Source organism: Geotrypetes seraphini, chromosome 11 (genome assembly GCF_902459505.1).
Source record: "Geotrypetes seraphini chromosome 11, aGeoSer1.1, whole genome shotgun sequence".
NCBI lineage: Eukaryota > Metazoa > Chordata > Amphibia > Gymnophiona > Dermophiidae > Geotrypetes > Geotrypetes seraphini.
This window is the reverse complement of record NC_047094.1, coordinates 45,904,606-45,919,356: the sequence shown is the minus strand read 5'-3', so window position 1 is coordinate 45,919,356 and position 14,751 is coordinate 45,904,606. Positions and strand designations below refer to the sequence as shown.

Genomic DNA, 14,751 nt, shown 5'->3' with positions numbered 1-14,751 from the left:
GGTGATGTCAGCAATTAAAGCAAATAAGAAGCACTGCCACAATGTGTAACAGGTTTATAACCTGTCTCAGATGTCACAGTACATATAATACAACATAATAAAATTTAAAATACAGGATAAACAAAGAGTCTTTTCAGAGAACAATGCATGAGGATGAGGATGAAAAAAATACAATAGCTAGATGTCATAATGGGCCTATTGGATTATGCAAATGCATAATTAAAGTTCAGAAGCATAATTTAAATGAAATGTCTTAAAGTAAAGTAGCTTGAAGTAAAGTCTGTTATTTGTGCAATATCTTTTGAGTCCAGAATGTCTATGCAAATATTATAGCAATATGTAAGGTCAAAGTCTCTGAATTAATTTCAGTGAAACTGTATAATGGCTTTAGAGTTCATGCTGAAACATTTTGAAGGAAATCTTGTCTGTTATGTGCCGAGGAAAATTCAGGCTCATCTTCTCTGTAACTATTGCAACTGCTGCTAAATGCTGGGAGTATATGGGTGCCTTCTTTCTCTGTCCTTGTGGCGTGCACACATGCAGCCTGTGGGGGAAGCCTAAGAAATACGAGCAGATACTGCTGAAAAATAAACACATGATCAGTAGTGAACAAAGAAAAATTGAAATTCCTGCTGAAAACAGGCTTGAATTCTCTGTGCCCGTCAAACACAGCTCCGGTGGTGGAATGTAGGTACTGTTCTTTTTCTTCAGAGGGTGGTCAGTGTGGTCACTGCAAAGAAAGCACATACTCATTAACATAACGTGGTGGGGGTACATCCCCCACCCCTCTGCAGACAGGGCTGACCGGAATTCTGCCGAGACTAACCTGTATTTGCTGGGAGACAAAACACAGATTCAATAAAACTTTTTACAGGGTCCTGTAATACCAAATATGGCCACAATAAAATTTAAAATGCAGACCCACTACCTAAGGGACATAATTAAACTTTCTACTAGCACAAAAGAATTATTCTCAATCCAAATTCTGTGTCAGGTTCCTACCCCCGAGAGCTTACTTGTTAAAATTAAGCTAAAACTCAGCTCTGAATCCACCCACTTACATAAATCACTATCATAATTGTTTATTACCCTCAACCATGTTCTCAAACCCTTTGTTTACCATTTATTTCAATTTACAGAAAAATATGGGTACTTAATCTCTATCTTCGCTATTCTTTAACTTTATTTCTTTGAGCCTTAACTCCCCAGTTTAAGTATATTTAAAATGTGACCAATCACCTAATCATACATTCAGGGCAATACACAATTCTAAAAATACTTTATAAAACATGCAGGGGAACAAAAATTCATATTCAGAACTAATTTGGAGCACTGGGATAGAACTACAAAGGCAGAGATTTTTTTTTTTTCCTTTCATGCACTGTTTTGCTTGCTCACAAAAAAAATCTTTCCATCTGTACTTTCATATAATTTTTTTCCTTCTTTTAAGCATATCCACTTTCTATAAACCTCCTTATCTTCTCACTGATTCTAGCTACACTAGCCCTTTTAATCAGGTCATAATGCATATAAACATCCTTTCTTAACACATTTCACAAACTTTCTTTCCACATGCCTATTTCCTGTTTTAAAACAGCCCACAACACTTACTATCCAACTCTGCAATCTCATCTCCGTTATCTTTCATTTATCTAAAAAACACTTTCTCAATTCTTTCTAGACCGACATTTGTTTTTTTTTTCCGTTTGCTACTGTTCCAGGCCACCCCCCTCTTTTCACTTTTAAAATAAAGGAACAAGAGAAATATATTCCCTGAAATCTGTATCCAGTTCTAATCAAATTTGTACCATACTATGCATAAATAATTTTCTGACTCCTATTTCTCTCCATACCTTTCCTATAATGCTAGCAATTCAAGCTACATAACCCTTTTGGGGTTTTTTTTTCTAGGATGCATCCGAATTGCATCTTGGCTCTGAGTGCTCATGCTGAGCCCTTTAAGTACAAATAGCTTACTTCTATTATCCTTACACAGCATGGGTGACTTAGCTATGCAAAACTTTCGATCTTCCAATACGCTGATCTCAGCTTACAGAAGTGAAAGTTTATTCAAAGTGCTTGTCCCCTCTTTTAGCTTTTTAAAATAAAAGCAAGATGTCCAAAACTACGTAACTTTCTCCCCTTGCCCTGCTATATCGGAAATAACTTTAAGCCACATATATAAAGTTCTTATGCCTTGCTGAGCTACAAAAGCTCTCGGTAAAACCTTTTAATATGCAAATAAACCTGAACTCCGAGACTGCTTAAAGAAATCCTTTGTTTTAACACAGCATGCATTCCTTAACCATGCAAACCTCTGCTTGTCCTACAGACTGCCAGTAAAAAATTTAACCAGAGAGGCTAAGCTGTGTGCTCAATACCCCTCTGGGTCTTTACGTTCTCAATTTCACACTGATAATTTAATTATAAGCTATTACATTTTTAAATTCCTCTACTGGTAGTATATAAACACACTTTAACCACAATACCTGTTGCTGAAAAGTCTTCAGCCCCAAGACAAAGGAACTCCATGCTTCTCCATTCCCCCCCCCCTATCTCTGGAGAAAGGGGGGCTCCCAAAAGTCCGCCTTCCAGCTCGAGTGATAGTCACTGTGGACTAGAGAGCTGCACGGGAACGGGGATGACGGGAATCCCGCGGGTTCCCCCTTTGGGTCACGGGGATCCCGTGGGGATGCCCCTAGGGTCACGGGGATCCCGTGGGGACGCCCCCTAGGGTCGCGGGGATCCCGTGGGGACGCCTCCGAGGGTCGCGGGGTTCCTGCGGGGTTGGATCGCAGTGCACGACTCGAGCCGCGAGGGTAGTCTCCTCCTCCTTACCTGCCCTGTCGTAGCACACAGTCGAACGGAAGTCTTCCCGATGTCAGCGCTGACGTCGGAGGGAGGGCTTAAGCAAAGCCCTCCCTTCCTCCGACGTCAGTGCTGTTATCAGGAAGACTTCCGGTCGGTTGTGTGCGGCAGGGCAGGTAGGGAGAAGGCAATGGTGTACGAAAGAGGGGGGGGCGATCCGCCCCGGGGAAAGTGCACAGCCGGTCAGGTCCCCCGATCGACCGACAACAGGCCCGGCTGACAAACCTCCCTGCCCTGTAGCCGCGAATCTAAATTACCTCTTACAGCAGCTTCACTACTCCAGCTGCTGTAAGAAGGTAATTTAAATTTGCGGCTACAGGACAGGGAGATTTGTCCGACCGGGCCTGTTCTGTTGTCGGTCGGGTGGGGAAGCGCCACAAAGGTAAGGGGCAGGGAGGGAGAAAGGGAGGAAAGGTGGAGTGGAGAAGAAAAGACGCTTAAGGGAAATGGGTAAAACTGAGGGGGGAGAAGGCCGCTGAAAGCACATGGGGAAGACAGAGGGGGGAGAAGGACGCTGAAAGCACATGGGGAAGACGGGGGGGGGGGGAAGAAGGACGCTGAAAGCACATGGGGAAGACAGGGGGGAGGACACTGAAAGGACTTGGGAAAGACAGGGGGGGAGTAGGACGCTGAAAGGACATGGGGAAAACAGGGGGGGAGAAGGCTGTTGAAAGGACATGGGGAAGACAAAGGGGTGGAGAAGGATGCTGAAAGGACATGGGGAAGACGGGGGGGGGGTAGAAGGACGCTGAAAGGACATGGGGAAGGCAGAGGGCGGAGAAGGATGCTGCCTGACAGGACATGGGGAAGATGGGGGGGAGAAGGACGCTGAAAGGAAATGGGGAAGAGAGAGTGGGGAGAAGACGCTGGCAGGGAAGAAGACAGAGATGCTAGACTATGGGGGGAGCGGAGGGAAGAAGATGGGTGCCAGACCAATTTGGGAGGAGGGAGAAAGGGAGAGGCACAGTAACAGAGCAAATGGAAGACACAGAGAGAAGAGAGACAGTGGATGGAAGGAATTGAATGAGAACATGAAGAAAGCAGAAACCAGGCAACAAAGGTAGGAAAAAAATTCTATTTCCTTTTTTTTTTTTGCTTCAGCATAAAGTAGTATATTAGTTGTGTTGATAAAAATTTATAAACATTAGAGGCTCTGGTAGAAACCCGTTTACAAAGTATGCATTCTTCCCAATTAATATTTCCAAATTAATAAAGTCTTTTTGCTTATTTTTAAATGGATTTCTACCAGAGCCTTTAATTCAGTAGCATAATTAAATGAAATAACTATTTCTGTAGTTTATAGGGACGGGTGGGGACGTAGGGGATTCCTCGCGGGGACGGAGGGGATTCCTCGCGGGGATGGGTGGGGACGGAGGGATTCCTCGCGGGGACGGGTGGGACTTTGGCGGGGACGGGTGGGATTTCTGTCCCCGCGCAACTCTCTACTGTGGACTAGGCATAGAGGGAGAAGGAGGGGATGAAATCCCTCACTACTGCCCAGAGTCACGCCCACCATGGAGACAAAGGGATCTAAACAGAGTGGGAAAACTTTTTTCAAAACAAATTAGCTCCCAATCAGATTAGAAAGGGTAGCCATGGCTTTTTTTTTTTCTTCTTCTTCTTTTTTCACAGAGAGGAATTTGTGAGTTAGTTCAGACAACCAATTTGGAAATGCAGCAGAGATGAGAAAGGTTTAAAAGATACCACAGCTGCCGTTTTTTCTCTTTTTTTCTGTCTTTTCTTTTCACATTAACATACATATTTTTCATATTATTACCTCACAACCCCCTCTCCTTACATATTTACACTCTAATTCCATATTTTCATCCCAATACCCTAGTATATTTATTGCTTGTTTGGTTTTTTTCTGTTTCTTTTTTTTTCTACCGTTTCGCTATCATGCCAATAAAACACACATGCTACTTAAGATTTCATCTATCGTCTTCCATGGGATAACTTGTCCAGCTTATGAATAGTGGACAACCCTTCCGTTACACAACCCAAAAAAATTCATTCCGCAAGAATTTTAAGTATATGAACACACATAGAGTGTGACAGACTCCTGGCTGGCTAGCCAGAGGGCATTCTGGTTGTTGATGAATGTAGTTATTTGGTGGAGCACTGATTTTTCAAGGAGCTTTGATGCGAAGGGAAGATTGGAGACTGACATATAGTTGCTTGGTGTGTCTGGATCTAGGGAGGGTTTCTTCAGCAATGGTTTGATCACTGAAGCTTTCCAGGATGTTGTAACTTCCCCTGTAAGCAGTGAGGCATTGATTAAGGGACGGATTGATTTTGAGAAAAGGACCTTTCACTGAGTATAGAAGGAAGTGGGGGCATGGGGCATGAGCTGAGATGGTAGGATGAATTGATTCCTAATTTGATTCGAGTTCTGCCAAAGAGATTTCATTGAAGTGGTTGAGGGATATTGATGGGTTTTGTTGGATTGGCTCAGAATTCAGTGAGGAATTGTAAGAAGATGTGGATAGATCGAGGTTGTTTCGAATCTTTTCTATCTTCTCTTGAAAGAAGGAGGCGAAGGATTCTGCATCCACTCCTATAAACCACTCCTATAAACCACTTTCTGTAGTTTATAGGGACGGGTGGGGACGTAGGGGATTCCTCGCGGGGACGGAGGGGATTGTTAGTGACTGTATAGTATAAGTTTTAACCTTCAAGCCAACCCCCCTCCTCCCCAAGAAAGGACCATTCTAAGCCCGTGGCTAAGACATTTAGCCAGCAAGAGATTGAGAAACTCCTGCCAACAACTTGCTCACAATTCAGAGGAAGTTGAGAGACTTGGAATAAATTCCATATAGAATTATCTGTTGGTTCTAAGTATCATTATCTTCTGAAGAGACTGCATACAAAAATAGGGTGCTGATGTTGACTTTTAAAAAGATACCTTGAAATAGAAAAAAACAGAGCTCTGTGCACTACCCATCTCTCTCTTTATTTCTTTATTTTTTGAGAAGCAAAAGTGAGATTTATTTTCAATCAGGGAAGAATTGAGAAATTTTCATATTCCTGAACATTAAAAATAAATTCTGAAGTTTTTTTTATTTCACTTCACTTTTATTACTCTGCTTAAAAAATAGTATGCAACAAATCCACTTTCACAATTGTTGCAATGTAATGGGTTGCGGAGTGTTTCTTGTTTTTTTAATTTGATGGGTTCTGTTTGTTTTTATTTATTCTAGAGTCTCAAGTCTTCCAAGAAAGGTGTTTACAGTGATTTTAAGTGCTCAGTCCAAAGCACAGATGCACAGTTAAGTGATTCCAGTGAGGTAGAAAAGGACAGGCTGCTTTTAAATTTTCATGATATAAAGGTGAGGTTTTGAATTATTGTATGGTAAGCTTGAGTGACCACAATACTATGTAGAATATTTTGAGGTTAGCCATGCAAATTTAGAAATAATTTTCAAACACGAGATTTATGTGTTTTTGGCTACATATTCAGAAAGACAGTGGCTACCATTATTTGAGTATTTGTACTCAGCAGCACTATCCATGGATCTTATAGTGGCACTATATTGATAGTGTGAAAAACAGAAAAAGATTACTTACTCAAAATATCACAAGAATTAGTAAAATAAAACCTAAAACAAATATTTCAAACTGCTTATTAACAAAATTGCACACATTAAACAGAAGAAGGAAAAGCCTCCGAAAAATAAACAGAGCACCTAAGACAGTTATTAATATCTTTCAATCACTGGCTAAAATACTTATATCCACTTCCAACAGTGAACAATCTTTTCAAACTTAGAAATAAAAAAATATATTTGAATTTATTTGAATAAAAATGGGTTGAACTGATCTTGGCAGGTCCAAATAGGAATCTCCACCAATAGCTGATGATGGCCAGCATTTTGAATAACTGCAGGCAGATAAAAAGGGTTATCCCTTTATCAGTCAGTCATATCCTGATAAATTAAGTTTTTTAAAAAGCAAGACATAAAGGTTAAAAGGTGTCCATCATCTCTCACAGCATATGATTTCACATGGAAGATAAATTAAGAGAATAGCTTTTGTACATAGGTTGTCTAGGTTGTTAAACATGCATTATGTCCATAAGTTCAAGCCTAGACCCCCCTAAGTGGTCACATGACAATTACATAATCATGTTCTTGGGATGGAGAGAGGATTTTGGAGGTAGTGGAGAAGAGAGATGGATGTTATATTGTTTCTGGTTCCTTTAATAAAATGACTATTGATGTATTGTTGAATGGAGCGGAACCTATTGTATTGAGAATCTTCCATTCAAACAAATCTCCAAATTTAGATCAAAATAGCTGGCCAGGAGTTAAACACGACTTAGAACAGATATAAATGCTGATAGGGAAATTATTTCTATGGTATATATATAATGCATTGCTGAGATAAAGAATACAAATATACTTTGAGGGGCCACTCTAGCCATATCCATAGCAGGCCTACTTTCCAGCTTACAGTTTCTCAGCTATCGTAATAAAATCTAGTCAGTTTACAAATAACATGGAGCCCATTCACACTACAAGGGCTGTTAGGATAATGAAATTAAAGGCCCTCATTGCACCCTAGACTGCCTCACTGCTCTGCTGGAATGTCTGTGTGATGATTCTACTAAGAATGCTAGCCCCTCTATATCCCAATGGCTTGTTTATGTGCATTTTTTTCCTAGGACATTTTCCCCAAAAAAACAGTACCTAAAGAAAGACGTACTGACCACAAGAACATCTAGAAAATGGCAATTTTCGAAACAAAAAAAAAATAGTTCAAACATTTCTCATTCTGAGAGGAAAAACACTCGAATATTGTGAAAACTACTGATGATAAACAAAACACTTTCACAATAATGGAAAACAGTGATGGCATACCAATAATCTTAAAGCACAGGCACAAGCAAAAGACCAATCTAGACGGAGGAAAAAGCCTCAGACAGGGGCCCGCCCACCTCCACTAAGGTGGAATAACGGTGTTAGAGCGATCACTTCACTGGCTGAAAACCTCCTGTGAGAGATGGTCCAAGCAATGTGCTTATATTAATAATTGCTTTGAAAAAATTGTGTAAAACAGATGAAAAAATCAACTTATCTTTTTCTGAGATCGGTACACCGGTGCTTGTGCCTGTGCTTTAAGATTATTGGTATACCATCACTGTTTTCCATTATTGTGAAAGTGTTTTGTTTATCATTCTGAGAGGAAATACATTTTCCATCACCCCTTCAATTAGAATCCTGGGAGCTCACCATGATAGACAGTTATCTATGACCACTCAAGTGGACCAAGTTGTATGCAAAGGCTTCATCATGCTTTGGAAACTAACATCCATAAGAAAATTCTTTGAACTTGCACCTTTCCGATTACTAGTCCAATCACTAGTATTAAGCCTCCTGGACTACTGCAACATTTAATACCTAGCAAGACAACGCAGGCATTTCCGGAAACTGAGTATCATCCAAAAAACGGCAGTGAGACTAATCTTTAACCTGAAAAAGTTTGAGCACATAACTCCATTCTATCAAAAACTACATTGGCTTCCTGTCGAGGGAAGAGTTCTCTTCAAATTTGGATGCTTGTCTCAAAGCCTTACATGGCCTAAATTGCCTAACTACCTAACTACTCAATTCTTGTTCTTGTTCAAGCCGCTCTGCATGTTCCCTATCATTTTTTTTATCTACCCTTCAGTCAAAGGCTGTTCTCAGAAAAGATTAATTAACCGACTTATCATGCCAAGCCGCTTCCAGGGATCCTGAACTGGGCTAAATAGTTAAAATATCAACATTATATATGCATTTTAGAAAGCTATTAAAAACCCATCTGTTCTCAAAATTCTTGTAATCCCTTCAAAGCAGCATACTGATGTGAAACTACTGTTAACTCATTGATGCCAATATTCTATCTATTGTAGCTCACTGACAATGGTCAGCCCATCTCTGTTATAAACCGTGTAGAATTGAAAGGTTTTTGCGGTATACAAATAAAAATTTATGTTATGTTATTCGTCACTCAATTTTTGGATGTTTTCACAAACCGTCCCAAATTGGACTTAAGTCATTATATCAAAAATGCCCCTTCATGTGTCTACCTATCCTGCCCAATCCATACAGCCAAAGCATATGAAAAGATTAATAATTTTCTCTGTAGGAAATGTCATTTTAAAAGAAATTTTAATTTTTCAGTGCTTTTAAAAAATATTTTATAAATGAAATTGTGTTGATTATCTAAAGGTAAATCATTCCAGAGGACTGGGGCAATAAATGAAACTTGAATGGCGCATAATATCTAAATGTATGTGATAATGTGAAAGCACAAGTAATAATTGAAGTTGAGCAGAATGGAATGTGTGTGATGACAAGTATAGTATAAGATGATTATAAAGCTTGGTGAGAAAAATTTCATAAGCAAAAGTAAGTCTTTTAAAAGCAATGTTCTTGTAAAAAGGGTATGACTCAATCAATTTTTTTAGCACCAAATAGTATTTTAAAGGGCTCTTCTACAAAGCTGCAGTAGAAAGTAGCCTTAGTGTGCCTTTTCATGGATCTTTCCCATGCTCTATGGCTATTTCTACCACACCCAGAAAAATGGATGATTTTTTAAAAAATTTTCCATATTAATGGCCATGTGCTAATGCTGCCATTGGTGTATAGCCATTATTAAAAAATAGCATTTGAACCTTTACTGACACCTATTTTATAGGCGGTAAAGACTCATAAACTAATCCTACACTAATCAACACAGCAGCAATGAAGCTGCTGTAACTTGTTATCACAGAAAAGTCCACACTCGCCCTCAAACGTGCTCTCTGTGGAAAAATTAAATTTATTTTTTAGCATGTGGTTTGCGCATGCACATTGGGCTTTTACCACAGGGCACATTGGCATATCCTACGGTAAGCCCTTTTCAGCTGTGGTAAGCATGCACTAGTGTATAGCGTAGCTTAGTAAAAGGAGCCCCAAATGGATATGCTTTGTACTAATTGAAGCCATCTTAATTGATGCCATCTTAATTGATTGAAGGCTCTGATAAACAAAATTACAATAGTGTAATTAGGAGATGACCAGTGAGTACACAGAAACCTCCATCTGCTGCCACTCTGTCATTGACACAAGTAAACTGTGTAATATATTTCTGAAAGTGTTTTTTTTGTTTGGTTTTTTTCTATTCTAAAATGTGGAAATTGGTGTATCAGTGTTGTAAAAAAAAATAAAAATGCATTATTGCAGCTGTCGGTGGAATGTCCATGTTAAAATACTTGGTATAGATGTCTTTAATCCAGCTAATTCATTTAGTTTAATATTATACCGTTACAGATAGCATTTAAATGCTATATACCCTTAAAAAGTGAAACAATTTTTTAAGGGAAATTTTGGTTGATTTTTGTTCTGATCTAACATGTCCTTTATCTGTCAGAAGAAAGCTGTGAGATTATGTTGACCTCATACACTTGGCAAGGTTTTTATGATTAACCAGAGACAGCACACACATGCTGCTTGTGCATGCCAGTCCCCCCAGTAATGGAGAAAATAATTTGAAAAGTTAACATGAAAAGTGGTTGATTTTCCCCTTCTGAGGGTGCATAGTTTTAGTTTTAGTTTTTTTTAAATCTACCTACTGCTTATTGAATTGGGTAGGTCAAAAGCAGACCTTGACAATTTTTCATTATACCTAAGAACTAGCAGCTGAAACATGAAATCTGGGGCACTAAAATGTAATTTCAAGGTGCCCTAGCAACTTAGCATCCAGAATATGTCAAACCCTAGATTAAAGTCCTTGTAAAACTTCTAGATTCAGTCCAAGATGCATAATTTTATTATAAATTTATTTTCATATGGTGTCTAATAATATCAGTTGTTTACTAGTCTGTCTGTTGTCACTAGGCAATAAGAGAGAGCCTGGAGCTGAGTGTCAGTCTTCAAAGGAGAGACAAAAGAGACAGCTCAAGTGAGGAGTCGGACTTCATAGAAGAAGATGTATTTGAAGAACATAAGCAGATAGAAGAGAAAGCTAAAAGTTTTGAAAACATTCTGCTTAGCCCCAGCAAGTCATCGCAAGAGAGTCTTACAAGGTGTAAGGGACCAAGAAAGCATTCTAATTTAAAGCCAGGGGATTTAATTGTATTAGAATTCGAGCCTAGCCCTACTGGTAAGTTTGTTTTCTTTCTCATTAAGGAACAGAGTACAATGGAGTCAATATACTTAGTTACAATGATTTTACCCTCATTGGGTTCTCACCCCTTTCCCTGTGGCCAGCAGAAGGTGAGTGGCTTCTTCCCTGTGTCGTTTGCCTTGCAGTTTAGATAGCACGATGATCCATAGCGTATGCTGTACAAGCTATGAAGTGGAGCACAGCACAGTAGAAGTGGCAGGAGGCAGGTAGGATGCTTTGCTCTTCTGCTGTCCACACTGGATTCTGATGTTGGTGATAGTGGTAAAAAAAATAAATAAATTGAGAATTAGGGGGGCCAGATCACTTTTATGTGGCCTTTGTAGCACAGATGTCATTGTCATATAATTAGGTCAGCGAGATTACCATGTATGTTAAGTTTGAAAGATGTGACAACCTACCACATTTCCTTCAGATTAGTATGTTTGACGTTGATGCTCTCCCAGAAAATTCATTTAACATTTTGGTGAAACAAAAGCCTTTCCTTTAATGTAAAACTGCCCTCTTTATTCTTTTTGATAGGTTGCCTAGATAAAAGAAGCCCGTAGACACAGGGCAAGATTCTCAAAACTTAGGATTGCCTTTAACACAGTTGCTAAACTGGTTCCAGCCAGTTTAGCGTGCATGTATTTTAGCAGCGGATTATCAAAATGGCTTACTGTGGTCTTTTCCAAGCTTCCTAGTAGTCTCCAATTCTGCCATGCAAATGGGCTTATCAATATTTAAATGAGTACTCTGGTGGATTCTTCAACATTGCCAAGTGATTCTCCAAAGTGTGGCGTCGGCTTTTGGCAACCAAAAATCATCAACTGGTCGGGGGTGCCAGCATGTGTTTTAACAGTGGCTCATGAAAAAATAAATAAAAACTACATGATTCACATAAATTATAGTCCTTTTTTTTTGGGGGGGGGAGACAAAAGCACACTTCTTGAACGTGTGTATTATAGACGTGTCTTGTGTGTTTTGGGCTGTGATAAAATTTGACATTAAAAACAAATTACAAGATTTATATGACTTATAGCCGTTTTGGAGGGAGAAAACCCATGTCTTATATGCACTTGTTGAAAGCAGACATTGCATCTCCCCTCCCTTCCCTTCATTCAGTAGCTTTGGCATGCTTATAATTGACACACCGCTTACAGCATTGTTTTTCCTGGCACATGTGCACATTTATGCTTCTTTCGTGGTGTATTCTGCGCATGTGCTGATCACTATCACCAGTGACTCGTCTCAAGTAAATTTAGCTAACCTCATTTGCATGCACTTTTTTTTTATTTTTAGAATGACTCGTCTTTTTGAAAACACTATAGTAACGGCTTTGACAGCAGCCCATCATTTTTTACCACAAAGTTTTAAGAATCTGGCCCATATTTTGTGCTTATGTGCCTTTGTATGTTCTTGTTCAGCCTTGTTGATTTCTGCTTGGCTATTTGTAAAGACTGATTGTAAGAGGGACTGCACGGCTCACTTGTATTATAGCCAAAAGTTAGTGTCTTGGTCTCTACCTGCTGGCAGAGGAGCGAAAACCCATTTGTTTCTGTGCTGGTCTGGAGGGACTAAAAGAAAGAAAATTAACAGGTAAGAACCTAATTTTTCCATAGGTGCTTATGTGACTTACAGAAACAACTCCAATAGCATGCAAATGTCTAAGTACAAATTTAGCATCTATTCTATGGACCTGATTTTAGCTAAAGGTTGCCTGTGAGAAGTCCATAAAATAGATACCTTTATGAAGGCAACAAAGGCGAGTGTCTGCCTTTATAAAATAGGCATCCAGATCAGCTCCAGGGCGTTGCACATGCTGATTCACATATTTACATCTGCTTTAAGGTGTGTGTCAATGTTGATGTACTTGTATATTTTATAAAATGCATGCATACATTGAATGGAGCAGAGGTGGAGCTGCAAGCCAAACTCCTGGGGTCACTTGTGTACAGATCTTATAAATGTAGGCACATACTTTCTGACACCTACGTTTTATATGTGTTTGTAGCCATTATAAATGTACCTTTTTACTATATGGAACTTTCTTTATAAAATTAACCCCCATTTTTTTAATGCAGATGTGTTCTTTTCCACTAATAAGTTATGTCATTTCTAACAAATCATCTAATGTAACATAGGTTGACCTGACCGTTATTTTTATCTGATATTTATGGAACCTTTTCTGTTGCAGAGTATCTTCTCGCCTTAAAACAGTGTCCTGTAAACTTTCTCGAGCTGCCATTGGGGGATGCCAGCAGGAAAAAGGACCAGAGAGAAGGAGAGGCGCTGGCACTGGCTGATTGCCTACAGGACATGCCTCTCACCACGAAAGGCACGTCCTATAGGCAGTCAGCCAATGCCGACTCCTCTCCTCCTCCCCAGTGTCTCGTGGCACATCTGAAATCTCAGGAGGCACACTAATGTGCCGTGACATACAGTTTGCGATACACTGCCTTAAAACAAGACTGACCCTGTATGCTTCTTATCAAATCATCTTGTTTTGTTCTTCAGAAGTGTTCTAGTGCAATTTGCTAATGGTTACTTTTAAAAATTAAATTTACTTTGCTTTTACATTTTATATTCATGAACTTACCCTTGTTAAACATGTTGGACTATTCTAACCCATTCATATGTTTTATTAAAGTGGTTGGTAGGAAACAAGAGCGAGTTTTGTCAGCCAGAAGGAAAGATAATGCTGAACATTATATTCCAACAAAGCCTGTGATGGTCAAAAGTAAGCAGGAGAGGCCATCCTCTGTTTGTTCTTTATATCTAGAGGAGCAGGATTCTTATCATTCCAGTAAGTAAAGGAAAATGTTTGTAAAAAACAACGGGGATTGTACTGTGTATGGCCTGTCTCAGAGGACCTCTTTAGACAAAACTGACCTTGCTATGTTTTATTGGAACTTGGCACCATTTTGTAGGGAAAATAACATACTCCAGGGATCTAATCTATGATTTATTTCACACAGGTATGTTTTTTGCCACCAATGGGACAGTGTTATGAATTATTTACTTCTTATATACCAGATCATATCATTTTTTCTCTCCTTGTCCTTTACATTTACGGCATTCTTTTCCTCTCTTTAAATTTAGTTTCTGAACCACTTTGAGTGTTCTTTTCTAGTGGTATATTAAGCACTCTGTAATTAATTTGTAAACACAGTTTTAATGTATAAAGAAATTTATCATGTTGTATATGTACATTTAGCGAAATTGCGTATGCTAAGTGTTATAACTTGGTACAAGCAGCTTGTAGAGACCTTTAAAAATAAGTTTGGAAGGAACACTCCTATATCTGCTCAGAATTCTGCCTTGTTCTTCTCAATATAGTAAAGCAATCTGATGAAAATGGGTAGTAACAAAAGGTTCAGCTGATAAAGTAATGTTACAGAATGGATCTTTTCCCAGAGACCACAAAAAACCTAGGTCCTAGCTTCTCAATAGTGAGCTTTCAATAAAGACCATTGTAGACCATGTGTCTCTGCAATTTGACAGTTCATTATTTAAATAATCACTGTCACTTGCTGAGCAAGTTGTAAATAAGAATAACAAACATTGTTTGAAACATCTAAATGCAAATGTCAGAAATCTAAAAAATAAGATAGGAAAGCTAGAATATATATTTCACTAAATGAAAAGATAGATAAGATATATTAGGAATATCTGAGATTGGTGGAAGAAAGATAACCGATGGGATACTGTCATACCAGGGTACAAATTAAATCTCAGTGATAGGGTAGACTGAGT

The 14,751-nt window shown here is 39.0% G+C and overlaps 1 protein-coding gene across 13 annotated transcripts in view; it reads left to right on the top strand.

Annotated features, from left to right (window-relative positions):
* Positions 1–14,751, top strand: part of KATNIP (katanin interacting protein) — a 154,761-nt gene that overhangs the window by 44,765 nt on the left and 95,245 nt on the right. For 12 of the 13 annotated variants that reach the window (XR_004541078.1, XM_033963019.1, XM_033963016.1 and 9 more), the window contains 3 exons: positions 6,069–6,197; positions 10,731–10,995; positions 13,646–13,801. Coding sequence is in view for 12 of the 13 variants with exons in the window: in XM_033963019.1 (XP_033818910.1) it covers positions 6,069–6,197; positions 10,731–10,995; positions 13,646–13,801 (550 nt within the window). In the remaining variant the exon portion in view is untranslated. The remainder of the gene's footprint in view (positions 1–6,068; positions 6,198–10,730; positions 10,996–13,645; positions 13,802–14,751) is intronic. The other variant, XM_033963017.1, reaches the window with a different exon arrangement.